At 39.9% G+C, this 13,859-nt stretch overlaps 1 protein-coding gene across 1 annotated transcript in view; it reads left to right on the forward strand.

The window, feature by feature from the left end:
- The first annotated feature begins 7,729 nt into the window (after nt 1–7,729).
- Nucleotides 7,730–13,859, forward strand: part of LOC118574596 (protein FAM122A-like) — a 41,344-nt gene continuing 35,214 nt past the window's right edge. The window contains exon 1 of the mRNA XM_036175550.1: nt 7,730–7,914. Coding sequence (XP_036031443.1) covers nt 7,730–7,914 — 185 coding nt within the window. The remainder of the gene's footprint in view (nt 7,915–13,859) is intronic.

A 13,859-nucleotide genomic window follows, 5' to 3' on the forward strand; every position in this document is an offset into this window, starting at 1 on the left:
CATAGACACACATACACACAATTAAAAATTAAGTATTCTTATTTTAGGAAAAATAGAAGCTGAAGAAATGGCTTAGTGATTAAGAGCATTCTCTGCTCTTGCAAAAAACAGTTCAGTTTCCATCAACCAAGTCTGGTGGTGGTTCACTTACCTGTAACTTCAGCTCCACTAAGTCCAATGTCCTCTTTTGGCACATGCGCACACTCACACAATCTCTCTCTATCTCTCTCTACCTCTCTCTGTCTCTGTCTCTGTCTCTCTGTCTCTCTGTCTGTCTCTCTCTCTCTCACACACACACAACTAACTAACTAAATAAATAAATAAAATCTTTTTTTAAATTTAGCAAAATAATTTCCTTGTCTCCTCAATTCAGTTGCTCCATATTAAAGTTACCACACATAACTGTCATTTTACACCTCAGCATTTATGCTTTCTGATTATAATTTGAGAGTTTATGTATTTATTTGTTTGTTTTGTGTATATGTGTGCCATGGCCTACATTTGATGCTAAGAAGCTAACCAGAGGCTGTCAATCCACTCTTTTCACCATGTGGGTCACAGGGGTTAAACTCAAATTGTCAGGCTTAGCAGCAAGTTCCCTTACCCCATGGGATCCATCTTGATGGCCCTATTATGAAGACTTACAAAGAACTTTCTTTTTTTCAAGACAGGGTTTCTCTGTGTAGCTTTGGTGCCTGTCCTGGACTAGCTCTGTAGACCAGGCTGGCCTCGAACTCACAGAGATTCACCTGCCTCTGCCTCCCGAGTGCTGGGATTAAGCCACCACCACCCAACAAAGAACTTTTGGATAGTTTATTATTTTGTTGGTAAAACTGTTTAATAGTATTTACTCTTTAGTCAAGCTTATTGAAATGTTAAAGGCGTTAGGCAAATTAAATTTAGTGGAGCTTATGTAACCAAAGAAATGACTCATGGGTTGTGCAAAACCCAGACATGGTGAATATTCAGAGATCCTCTCTCCCCCGCCTCACCCCGCCCTACCAGCCATTTCATCTGCCAGCTACATTAAAAACATGACCCCAGCAATAGAAGCCAAGGCAGGAGGATTGTGAGTTCAGGCCTGCTTGAGTTACATTTAGAGACAATCTGAGCCTCTCTTAAATAAAACAACACAAGCAAAGATAAATAAAATCTCTAACATTACATGCTATTGCTCCTCATTACCCTCTAAAACTTGATGGTAAGATTCTATTGCTGAAGATGCCAGACACAAGAGTCATAGAGCACGGAGTAAATTTTGTATCTATTTATATCTCAAGGTCTCAACAATGCTCATTGTTGCTAAATAAGTAATAATTTTCTTCCCAGTACCTACCAAGAAAGACATCCTTTGTTGAGCACATTCACTATCTCTAGCTGAGAGAAGTCAAACAATTTAGTTGACTCTTGGACGGTTAAAATGGTCTCAGAAACTATAGTCTTAATTTAGTTGAATCTCTAACTTTAAAAAAATAATTTATTTATTTTTACTTTATGAGCATTGGTATTTAGCCTGTATTTATGTCTGTGTGAGGCTGCCATGTGGATGCTGGAAACTGAACCCAGGACCTCTGGGAGAGCAGCCAGTGCTCTTTAACCACTGAGCATCTCTCCAGCTCCAAATCTCTAACTTTTAAGAGCATAACAATTAGAAAAAGTTTAAGTGTGTGTGAGAAAAAGAGTGCTATGTTGGACATCATTTCCAGGTTTACTTGTTTGTTTTTTTTTAAAGTTTTTTAAAAACAATTATTTATTTAGTGTCATCTTTCTGTGATCATGCATGTGCCATAGAACACATGTGGAGGTCAAAGGACAACTTGTGGGAGTCGGTTCTCTCCTTTAATCACATGGGTTCCAGGTATCCAACCAAGGTTCTCAAGTTTTGGCTGTGCCTTTATACACCGAGCCACCTTGCCAGCCCATTTATAGGTTTTTTTTCTCTATTGCTTGAGAATTTCATACTTGCATAAAATGTGTTTTTATCAAGTCTGCCTCCATTCCCTCCTTTCCAATTCCTCCCCATCCCCACCACAATTTTCCCTACCAGTGGCATGTGTTCTTTCTGTGATTTTTAAACCTATGTGGTTCATTGGGTGTTGCCAGTGTGTGCATGGGTGTAGGGCCATCTACTGGAGTATGGGGAGCCTCTCAGGGGCCACAGCCCTGAAGAATGAGAATGACTTTGAGTTTTCAAAATACTGTAGCCATTCCCAGTGTGTCCTCTGCCTCCTTCTTTCCGATCAAGATGTGAGCTTTCAGCTGCTCCTGATGTCATGTCTTTGTTCCACTATCATGGACTCTAACTTTCTGAAACTATAAGCACAATTAAATGCTTTCTTTTATAAGTTGCCTTGATCACAGCATTTCATCCCAACAATAGTAAAGTAACTAAGACAGTGCAAGTATTTTGAAACCTCAAAGCTTTCCTCCAGTGACACATTTCTAACAAGGTCACACCTTCTAATCCTTCCCAAACACTTCCATGAACTGGAGACCAAGTATTCAACATATGAGCCTATGAGGGCCATTCTCATTCAAACCGGCCCAGTAACTCCTGCAACATTTTTGTTTCTATTGTACCATTAAGCCTATCTTGCCAGGCTGGCCATTACTATACTTCACAGAGTTGGGTAGGAGTGATGATTACATTTCTTCCCAGGTAATATGTATAGTACCTTGCAGCACTATGAAAGCTAACTAGTAAAGATGAAGTCAATACCAGCTTGATTGCCCCATGTTCTGTGATACCAGTATGTGATGTTTTCAGCAATAGGGTCTTACCATCAAGTTGTGGAGGATAACCAGGAGCAATGGCAATGGCTTGTAATGTTTGAGATTTTATTTATTTATTTATTTATTTATTTATTTATTTATTTATTTATTTATTTGTGTGTGTGTGTGTGTGTGTGTGTGTGTGTGTGTGTGTGTGTGTGTGTTCATATACCTAAGCAGGCCAGAGATATCTGTTCCATAACGGCTGGAGTTACAGATAGTTTAGTTGTGAGCTGAATGTCAGGAACTGAACTTATGAGCAGTACACACTTTAAACTCCTTCTCTACAGCCCCCATCTCCAGTTTTATTTATATCATTGTTGTCTACCTAGCTTTTGTTGCCTTTCATGTGACTCTTTTTGAGATTTTTGGGTTATTTGTGGTTTGTAGGCAGGCATTTAACTTTTTTTTTTTTTTACTTGCTCTTGTGGGAGCTGAAGGTTGAAATGTAACTTTAAGGTTGCCGTGACGACCCGCCCAATAAGGAGCTGATTATGACACGCCTGTGGGCCACCTTTTTCAGAGGAGACTTCTGGCAGGTAGGCAGCAGACTGGGACATACAGAGCAAGAGACAGTGTAAGTTTTAAGCTAAAGGTTCAAGCATACCATTGATCTGAGATCATGGCCTACTGTGGAAGAGAAAACACTGATGGTGAGTATACTAATGTGTAGGTGTAGACATAAAGAAGTAAGAGTGATCTCTTTCAATGTCATGTTTGCCGCTGTAGTGTACAGAATCCTGCTGCCTTTGTAGTACTTGATCCTTCTGATCTTCCCACCTGTACTGAGTCCTGTCTGTGTCTTTAAAGGTTTTCATTCTTTGACATATAAATCTTCTCTTTTGAAATAGAAGTCCTCCCTTTGAGTAATAGAATCATTGCTATCTCACAGAGTTAGTCATTTCATATTTCTGTGCCACCATTTTCTTTGTCTATTTTAAGTATAATGTATAAGTATAATGTTTGTGTTAATTATTTGGGAACTTCATACATATGTACAATGTATTTTGGTTATACTCAGACCCTACTTTTCCTCTTAACTCTTTCCAAGTCTACCCTACCCCTTTCAACTCCTTCCCACTTCACAGCTTCTTTTTTATAACCCACTGAGTCCACTAAAGTATGGTCAATCTACCAGGGAGTACACTGCCAAAGCAAATGGACTCTCCCTCAATCAGCAGCCATCAATTGTCAGTAGCTCTTCAGTAAGGGATGGGAGTTTGTGAACCCCTCCTTACTCCATGCTGGAATGTTGACTGGCTTGATCCTTGCAGGCAACCATAGCTGCTGTGAGGTCATAAAAGCAACAATTCTGTCATGTCCAGGAATGACATGTCACTCAAGCCCTCCCCAAATCTGGCTCTTAAAACCTTCCCTACACCTCTTTCACAATGTTCCCTGAGACTTGGGTGGAAGGGTGTGATATAGATGGCTCATTCATGGCTGAGTATTCTAAAAACACTTAAATCTTTGCACTTTGACCAGTTGCAAGTTCCTTCATTAGCCACTGTTTGCTGTACAAAGAAGCTTCTGTAATAAGGACTGAGATGTGCTAAATAAACATTAAAATGTGTATTTAGAAGGCAGTTTGATACTATGTTCATTTAATAAAATAATAGCAAGTTCACGCCTGGGACCTATGAGCTCCCTAGCCATAGGCTCTTAGTCAGAATTACAATACTAGGCACGCACTTCCTCTTGTGGAATGGGCCTTAAATGCAATTAGAAAGTGGTTGGCTATCCCCATAACATTCGTGCCACTATTGCACCCATGGGTATATCTTGACAGTCTAAGCATTACTGTGAGTCACAGCATTCACAGCTAGGTAAGAGTGCTTGTGACTTTCCCCCCAGCAGCCTATATAGCACTTTCCTATGAAGGGTACCCAGTGGAAAGGAAGCTTCCCAGTCAATATCAGCTTGATTCCTCCATGCACTGTGACCAAAGTGTGTGGTGTCTTCATCGACTAGGATCTTAACATCAAGTTCTGGTAGGAAATCAGAAGCAATGTGTGCCACCCTTTTTCTAGAAACAGTCCCTCATTGTCTTTCCTTGTCATTACATTGTTCTTATTTCTTAGTTATTGCATTTAGATTGCATATTCTTACCGCATTTAGCTTTTTAAAAACAATCTGAAATGCTTAGGTATGTGAACCATCATCTATTCATTCAAAATATAGTCATTAAACATATTATCCCCAAGAGTATTAATGTACTACGTGAAAATTAAGATAGCAGCAAGAGCTTTTTGTTCACTTGTACACTCCACATTTTTGTCTCGCACTACCCTTTTCACGCACTCCACATTCCTCGGCTTTAACAACCACATTTTACAAACTTTCCAAATACCCAGGGAACTTTAACAATGCCTTTCAGATCATGGGTGGTAAACTGGTTTCTACTGGTATCAAGTTATGTATCATTAACCTTTGGGGATCCACTTGCATTGTAAAGTAGTAGTAGTAATGTATATATTTTACAAGAAAACTATGAAATATAGTATCTTAGATAGTGTTTCTATTGCTGTGAAGAGACACCATGACCACAGCCACTCATAAGGAAAACATTTAATTGTGGGATGGGGGGGCTCACTTATAGTTTTAGAGATTCTGTCCATTATTAGGGCAGGGAGCATGGCAGCATGCAGACAGACATGATGCTGGCTATATCTTGATCAGAAGGCAACAGGAAGTGGACTGAGGCATTGGGCATGGCTTGGGCATATCTGAGACCTCAAAACCCACCCCCACAGTGACATACTTTCTCCGACAAGGCCATACCTACTCTAGCAAAGTCACCCTCCAACAGTCCTATGAGCTTATGGGGACTAACAACATTTAAATTATCACATATAAGTTATTTAAATTTGCATGTATTCATAGAGCAATTTAATAAATATGTATTGAGTGTTTATTAGTATAGAAATAGTGTTCAGAGAAACATTCAGAGGTGCCTCTTTTATGTTTTTACCTAACCAGGAAGGCAGAGGAACCTTGTCTTTGCCACTTAGTAGTTGGAATTTGAATAAGCCCTCTGGGCTTTAGCTCCCTCCTTTGAAATGTGGGCATTGTGATGGTGCCTACCTCACAGAATTATTGTAAGCTTTAAATGTGATCACATATTTAAAGTGATTAGGATAGTACCAGGCACATAAGTGCCCACTAAATGGTAGCTATTATTAACCTGTCTTACATCAGGAATGGAGACTTCAAATCATCTTCATGTCTGGGATTTAGATAATTTAATTCTGCTGAGCATAATCAAGTTTTTCTTCTTCTATTCCCAGAATGAATGAAAAATAAGTGATTATGATCTTACATGTCATAACTTTTCACATACTACCTCAAGACAATTCCATTAGTTTAAGCTCATCACTGATTAGCTGAACAAGGCTGATGATTGAACCAATTGAGACATGTGAAAACATTTTGTAAACTCCAAAGTGATATTTGAATATTATGGCTATTTTAATTTAAAAAATCCCATTTCACTAGGGTCATTACTTTTTTCTGCCAATTATGTGTGTGTGTGTGTGTGTGTGTGTGTGTGTGTGTGTGTGTTTCCTAAAATGTGTGACTTTACAGTATTACTAACATGCTGGAGTTATAGCTCAGCAGTGAGGCATTTCCCCTAGCATGCATCATGCTCTAGGTTCAATGCCCAGTACTCCCGCCCCCTCCACACACACAAAAGCGCAAAACTGAGTAAGATAAACATTCAAGAGGCTAAGGTAGAAGGATTGCTACAAGTTCAAGGCCAGCCTGTGCTTGGGCTACAACGTGAGACCTTGTCTCAGAAAAAGCAAAAACAAAACCAACCAACCAAACAGAACCTCCAATATTATTAGCATGAAGTTAAGATTTTAGCACTGAGTAGGACTCATTCAATGATGCTGAAACTTTCTAAATGAGAAGTTAAGTGTTGTGAGTTGCAGAAGCAGAGATAAAATAGAAGCAATGTTAAAATGAGCACAGCACACCAATACTACCAAAAGTGGAAACACTGATTTGGATGTATTTTGAGATGTTTGTTTTTTTTTTAAAAAAAAGCTTCACTGTTATGTCTGTACATCAGCTGAGGACTTGGACTAACAGCCACATTTAATATACTGTGAATATTCATATCGGATTATTGTAAAAAAAAAAGTTGAAATGAAGATTTATCTGCACATTTGGTTCAGTTGGGAACATGATTTATCAAAACCAAAACCATAAACACGGTGTTTTGCTCTTTTTTGTCCCTTTCGGATTTTAGTTGTGTTTTTCAATTACAAAGGTGTAGTTTGTCTGCTTTTACAGGAAACATACATGCCATTAAGCAAGCTTGTTTGTTTCAGTCATAAAAGATGACAGACCAATCCTGGGAAAACTGAAATAAAGGGCAGAAAGCAAAGTATTCCTAAATAACTGACTCCTCTCAGCTCTTTCCTGAATGCTACAGTCAGCATAGGAGCAGATATAAAGCAGAACTTTGGCACAGCACTAGGAAGAGCACAGGGGAAAGGAGCCACGGAAAGGCCCTTCCTAAACTGCACACGTGCTATGCCGCTGCTCCTGAGTCTGGATCCATAAAGGATGCTAATTGCTTGCGTAGTTAACTGTGCATTGTCTGACTAGACAAAAGAAGTTGGCAGAGGTGTAACTGCCCTTGTTTCCTCAGGACAGTCAATCTATAGTTTTTGTTTTGACAGTTACTTGTTGCCATGGATTAGAAAACATAAAGGAGGAGAATTCACCTAGTCATTTGTATTAGAGATTTAGACCTTTTCGGCAATTAGGGGTCCAGGTCAAGAGTAGGAGGTTTCAGGCCAGTCCTGCCCAGGTTTATGGCCACAGGTATTAGGGACACTAGGGCTTAAAAGGTGAGTGCCTCGACTTATCTAAGGGCTTCTGCCACTTCTCTCCCCTTTCCCTCTTTGCATTTCTCCTTACAGATTCTCTGCATCAAGACAGCAGCATGTCCTCAAATCAACAAGTGCCAGATACCCTTCAAAATTTCCAACTGAGTAGCAGCTTTGTCCTCAATACCAAAATGGCCAAGGAGAAAAGGGAAATGGAATTAGGCCTGCCAGCAACTTCCACCGCTGTAGATGCCAGCTTCTTTAGAAGATCCAGCAGCATCCCTTTGATCAATGGATTTGGGTGAGCAGGGTAGACGTACCTGAGGGTCAAGGGGGGTGTTGGACAAAACACGACATCTGGTAGAATTTCCTTGCTTTTATTTATCAAGGTCTTGCAGGTATCTTCCATATTTCTGGTGTCTAAAGAGTCCACTTCAGCCTAGTGGAGAAGAGGGAGTGGATGGGCCAAAGTGAGGGAACGGCATTCACCCCACTCTATCCCATCTCAGGTTAACACCTATCTGAACACTATCTTCTGATGGGTCTATGTGGACCCAGCTACAGCCACCAGTTGGTGCGGAGCATGACATTTTTGTGATTTTACTTTATCTCTTAGCCACTGTTTGAAGAAGCTGACCATCCCTCTGCCCTCCAGATGTGTTATAACTGTTGTCTCTTCACTTTCTCAGCAGACTGGTCACCTTTTGTTGACTTTCACTTCCTGCACACCAAAGATGGAAATGGCTGTCAAGCAAATACACACATATATAACTATAAATAACTATAAATATATATTGTAAAAAAATAACAATTTGAGGTGCTACAATAAGTGGCTCTCTTTTTTATGCACTCTCAATGGGTAATATCCCCAGCCACAAAAAGAGGAAATAATTGGTTCAGAAGTGTATGTTACTCTTTTTTGTGCAAAGCACAAGTATACATATGATATATGAGTAGAGAAGTAATGCGTAGGTGGTTGTCTGGGTTATTTCCTACTGCTGTGAAAAAGCCCCATGACCAAGGCAACTTAAAAAAGAAACATTTCACTTGGAGCTGATGGTTTCAGGGGGTCAGAGTCCGGGATCATGGCAGGCAGGCAAGCATGGCACTGAGGCAGAGCTGAGAGCTCCCATCTTGAGAGAATGAAAGAGACACACTGGGAACGACTTCAGTCTTAAAACTTCAAAACTGCCCCCCAGTAACACACCTCCTTCAACAAAGCCACACCTCTTAATCCTCCCCAAACAATTCCAACAACTGGATACCAAGTGTTCAAACATAGGAGCCTGTGGGGCCATTCTCATTTAAACTACCACAGTGGCATTACAATTTGCTGTAGGGGCTCGAAAGATAGTTTGGTGGGCAAATTGCTTGATACACCAGCATGAAGATCTGAGTTCAGATCCCCAGAATCCACAATAAAAGCCAGGCATGGCAGTAAAGACCTGTCTGTAACACTAGCATTTGGGGTCCATAGACAGGTAGATCCCAGGGACTTGCTAGCCAGCCAGCCAGACTAGCTTAAATAAGCTTTCTATCTTCCATACCTATTAACTCTTAATTTTCTGTACAAATATTACTTCATGCATTAAGAGCTTGAGCTATGGAGTTTATCTCAAATTGCATATTAATATAAATAAAACTCTTCAGTCTTGTGAACAACAAAGGAGACTCTGGAGGAATAACATATCTGTCTCTGTCATTCTCTCTGTGTATCAGTGTTGGACATCTTCCTGTATTCTCTCCACCTCTGAAACAGGGAGTCTCACTGAACCTGGATCTTACCCTTTCACCTCATCGAAGCTTTTGACATTGGTACTTTTTCTAACGCATGATGTACATAAAGCATAAGAGGACATTGGATTTGTTTGTTTTTGTTTTGAGAGTCCCAGGAATTAGACCTAGATCATCGAGCATACTAGGGAAGCTCAATACCACTGAACTCTCTCCTCAGTCCAGGAACTTAACAGTAATACTCTTCTGAAGAGTTCACATTTAGGAAATTCACTTCTGTAAGTAATGCAAGAAAATAGACTTCTTTATAGAATTCAATGCAAAATTAGAACATTACTTGAAAGACATGTGGTAGTGTTTAGCAAGCTGCAGAGAGAACAGTTCACTGCTACATGTAGTTTGGAAAGTAGCAGGACACTAGGGAAATACAAGAGGGGAAAATGAATTTGACTAAGGCTCAGTGCAGTTCTACTTTAGACCAATTCTTCTTTCTGAGTAAGTCTCTGACTGCACCCTGCCTCACTAAGTGTGCTATAAACAAAAATAAGCCTTCACGTAGGCAAGTTTCTGACTTCAGGCGTGTCAGACCTGATTCCCACGTTATGTCAGATGTTTTGATAGCTGAGCGTGGTGGCTCATGCTCATAATCCTGGCACCTGAAGGCTGGGGCAGAAGGACCATCATGAATTCTTTCTTTATACTCTCAATCTGCAGTTCGTTAACTTAATGACAGAGTCTTATGGAATGGGCTGTGTTCTAACTGGTCATCTCTTGCCTCCATCTCCTAAATGTTGTGATTAGAGAGATACGCCATCACACCTAGCTTCAATACTACATTCAAGGTAGTCTTAAAATTTATTTATTTGTTTGTTTGTTTGTTTATTTATTTATTTATTTATTTATTTATTTATTTATTTATTATCCCAGTGCAGTTTCCCCTCTCTCCTCTCTCCTCTCCCCTCATTCCTTCCCCCTACCCCCTCGGTTCCCACCCTGCAATACACTCCTCCTTTGTTTCTGTTTAGGAAAGGGCAGGTCTCCCATGAATATCAACAAAACATGGCATATTAAGTTGCACTAAGACTAAGCACCTCACTATGTTTAAGGTAGTTTTTCAATACTATATTTAAAAGTAAGGTTTTTAAAAACCTTTTTCTCTGGCCCTTCTTTAAAAAAATAGAAATTGAGATAGCGGTATAACTCTCTGGTAGACTGTTTGCCTAGCATGTATGAGACCCTGGGATCGATCCCCATCACCACATACAGATAAACATGTACACAACCTTAGCTTAATCTGATGCCATCTACCTGTAATCACAGGACTAAGCAGACTGACAGAATTGCTGAGTTCAAGGCCAGCCTGGACTACATAGTGAGTTTGATGTCAGCTAGGACTACATGGTGAGGCCCTACTCAAACAAACAGAACCAAACCTTTAAATATCAAGGTTTTGGACTCCCGGCCAATGGCTTCCCCTTCTACAGCCCTCTGGCTTCATTCTATATTTAAACTGTTACTAAATCAAGAAAGAGATTACTGACCAAATACAGACTGCTGTTTGATTTTGTGAAAAAAAGTTATATTGGAATTTAACCACGCCCATTTGCTTCCTAATTGCCCATACAGTGGCATAGATGAGAAGTTACAACAGAAATTGTATGTCCCCAAAGCCTTAATATTTACTGGGTGGTACTTTCAAGGTCTGCCTGCTACCTACATTATTGAATTCTTACTAACCTAGAAGAATAATACTCATCCTAATAAGTGATTGTTTCAGGAAGAGAATTAATTCAGATCTACTGCTGCTTCGGTAAGCTGCATACTGATATTTGATGTAATACATATGAGCATGGTCCAATTATATTGCCTCTGCTTTTTTTTTCCAAGTTAGAGGACAGTAAGGTGTGGTGGCCTATGCCTGTAATCCTAGCATTCTGGAAGTGGAGTTCCAGAGTTCAGTGAGCTCAAGGCCAGTGTTGATTACATAGTGGGAGACTGTTTTTAAAACACTGTGTGTGTGTGTGTGTGTGTGTGTGTGTGTGTGTGTGTGTGTGTTTATGTGGTGTATGTGGGAGAGAGAGAGACATAGATACAGAGAGAGAGAGAGAGAGAGAGAGAGAGAGAGAGAGAGAGAGAGAGAGAATGCACACAAGTACAGAAAGAGAAGAATAGCTGGGTATTATGCAAACTATAATCTTAGCACTTGAAAACTTAGGAGGTGGATGCAGGAGGATCAGGGGTTCAAAGTCAACGTTGGCTACACAAAGAGGTGGAGACAGGCCTCAGCTTCATAGGACACTACCTGAAACAAACCACAATTAAAGGAGGCAAAGAAAATTAAGGAATGAATAGTTTGGGTAACATTTCAAGTATGTGGAATAATCCTGGAAATAGACAAGCATAGGTATACACAGACAGCTAAATGGTCAAATTTTTTGTGTATCACTGGCTTTAAATGTTTGCCTGCTCTTCTGCTGACCTGTTGATCTCAAGTAAAGGTCCTTTCCTCCCACTAGTCTTTTTAGTTGAAACTTCACCATAAATGTATAACGCAGTTGCCAATTGTTCCTTTCTAGGCAGGACTAGTTTGTACTTTAAGGCTGTTTGCCCCCCACATAACATTATACCCTTTCACAAGTAACATATTAAATGGGCCTGGTGTAATCTTAGCTACTTAGAAGACTGAGGCAGGAGAACCCGAAGGGCAAGTCCCACCTGAGCTGTGAAATGAGTTCAAACCAACTGGAGCAACTCATTGAGTAAAAGGAGGGCTGAGAACATAGTCTAGAGCACGTGGTTACCATGTACCAGGCATTGGCTCCATCCCCACTATCATAGTAAAGTAACAGATAAAATTAATTAATAATGGTGGTCAATAATAGTATTTTAAATGAACTACTATTAATTTACATATTTGTGGAGTTCAGTAAGATCATTCAATACATGTGTGTGATGTGTAATAATCAAATAAGTGGTTGCTGTTCTTATTTCCTTATAATTACATTTGTCAAACTCTGTATATATATATATATACACACACAATGTGTACTGATCAAATAAGAATAAGGAATAGTTCCCACTCTCAGACTGCCTTGTGTCTGTAGCCTGTAAGTTCCTCTTTTGTCGTTAGTTTTAAACTACAGACTAGGTTGCTGTGAACCCTGCTCCCTTCGCTGTGCTGTACTGAACAAAAGAAAAACAGAGAAGCTATGTTTGTGTCTAGATTTTGTTCTGAAATTTTCCTAGTCCCTGAAATCCAAAAGTCTGTAGCCAGACTGTGGAGGGCTTTGACTGTCATAATAAAGACCTGAATGTGGTAGATAACAGCCACTGGAAATTGTGAGCTAGAGGGCAAGCTGTTCTTTAGGAAGGTGACCCTGGCAAGTCTGCTAAATAGCTTGGAATAGGGAAAGAACAGAGGTGAGGAGGCCAAAGAGACTATTGTGCAGTTTGTGTATAAGGAAAACATGCTTTGAAGTGGTTTTTGGCAACGCTCCTAAAAAGAATGAGATGGATAGAAAATAGAGCTGAGGGGTTCAGCCTACATGACTGGCGCTTGATTGGATACGAGCAGCAAGAAGGTGTTAGAGATGTTTCTTTTTGAGAGAGAAATAAGGTTTCATATAGCCCAGGTTGGTCTCAAACTCACTCTGTAGCTAGGACTGGCATTAAATTCCTGACTCTCCATCCTCCACTTCCCCAGGGCTGGGATTATAGACATGTACCACCTACTGATCCTGGCTAAAGATGTTTTTTAGAGTCAGTGGAGAAACCTGGATAAATGGTACATAGGAACCATCTGTATTCTTTTTGTGACTTCTTAGGAGTTCAACTGGGAAGCTCTGATAAAATGAAACATAAAAAGTAAAAGATGACATCTTCTAGGTGATAAGGTCAAGTAAGCTTGAGGCCCCCCTGTGTAGGCAACAGTCAAGCTGGGAACATAGATGCCATTTTCAGTGTGCAGTGGTTTGCTGCTGAGCTTGTCTGCTCTCATTTGCGGTGTGGGGATGTGGTCCAGTGTTGCACAAACTTGCAAATTTTCAACTGAAGCTGGAAATATTGAGTCTGGATTTTTCTAAATGTGAAATCTCTTAGAGAACACAATGAAGTCAAAACCATTTTAACAGAGTAGGGCAACACTTACCTGCAGATGATCTCAGTTCCTTTGAGCCCTTCGATTGGTTGTGGTTCTTTATGTAACAGTTCAGACATTGAGAATTTGTGCTTGTACATTATAGTTCTGATCATAAAATTAAATCAGTTACAAGTTTACACAAAAGGGCGTATTTCCAAGTAAATTATGCTTATTTTCAGTAGAACGATTAGAGGGGAAATGGCATTTCTGAGAAGTTCTTACCTTACAGTGAAACTTGTTTAAACTTAGATGAGTAAGCCTCTGTCTCTGTCTGTGTGTAAACCATCTGCACAGATATCACCACCATTTGCATTCATAGTGTTCCTCTTTAACTCTTAAGTTCTATTTCTTTAAAAAGTTGGTGATGGATTTTA

This window comes from Onychomys torridus, chromosome X (assembly GCF_903995425.1).
Source record: "Onychomys torridus chromosome X, mOncTor1.1, whole genome shotgun sequence".
Taxonomy (NCBI): Eukaryota; Metazoa; Chordata; class Mammalia; order Rodentia; family Cricetidae; genus Onychomys; species Onychomys torridus.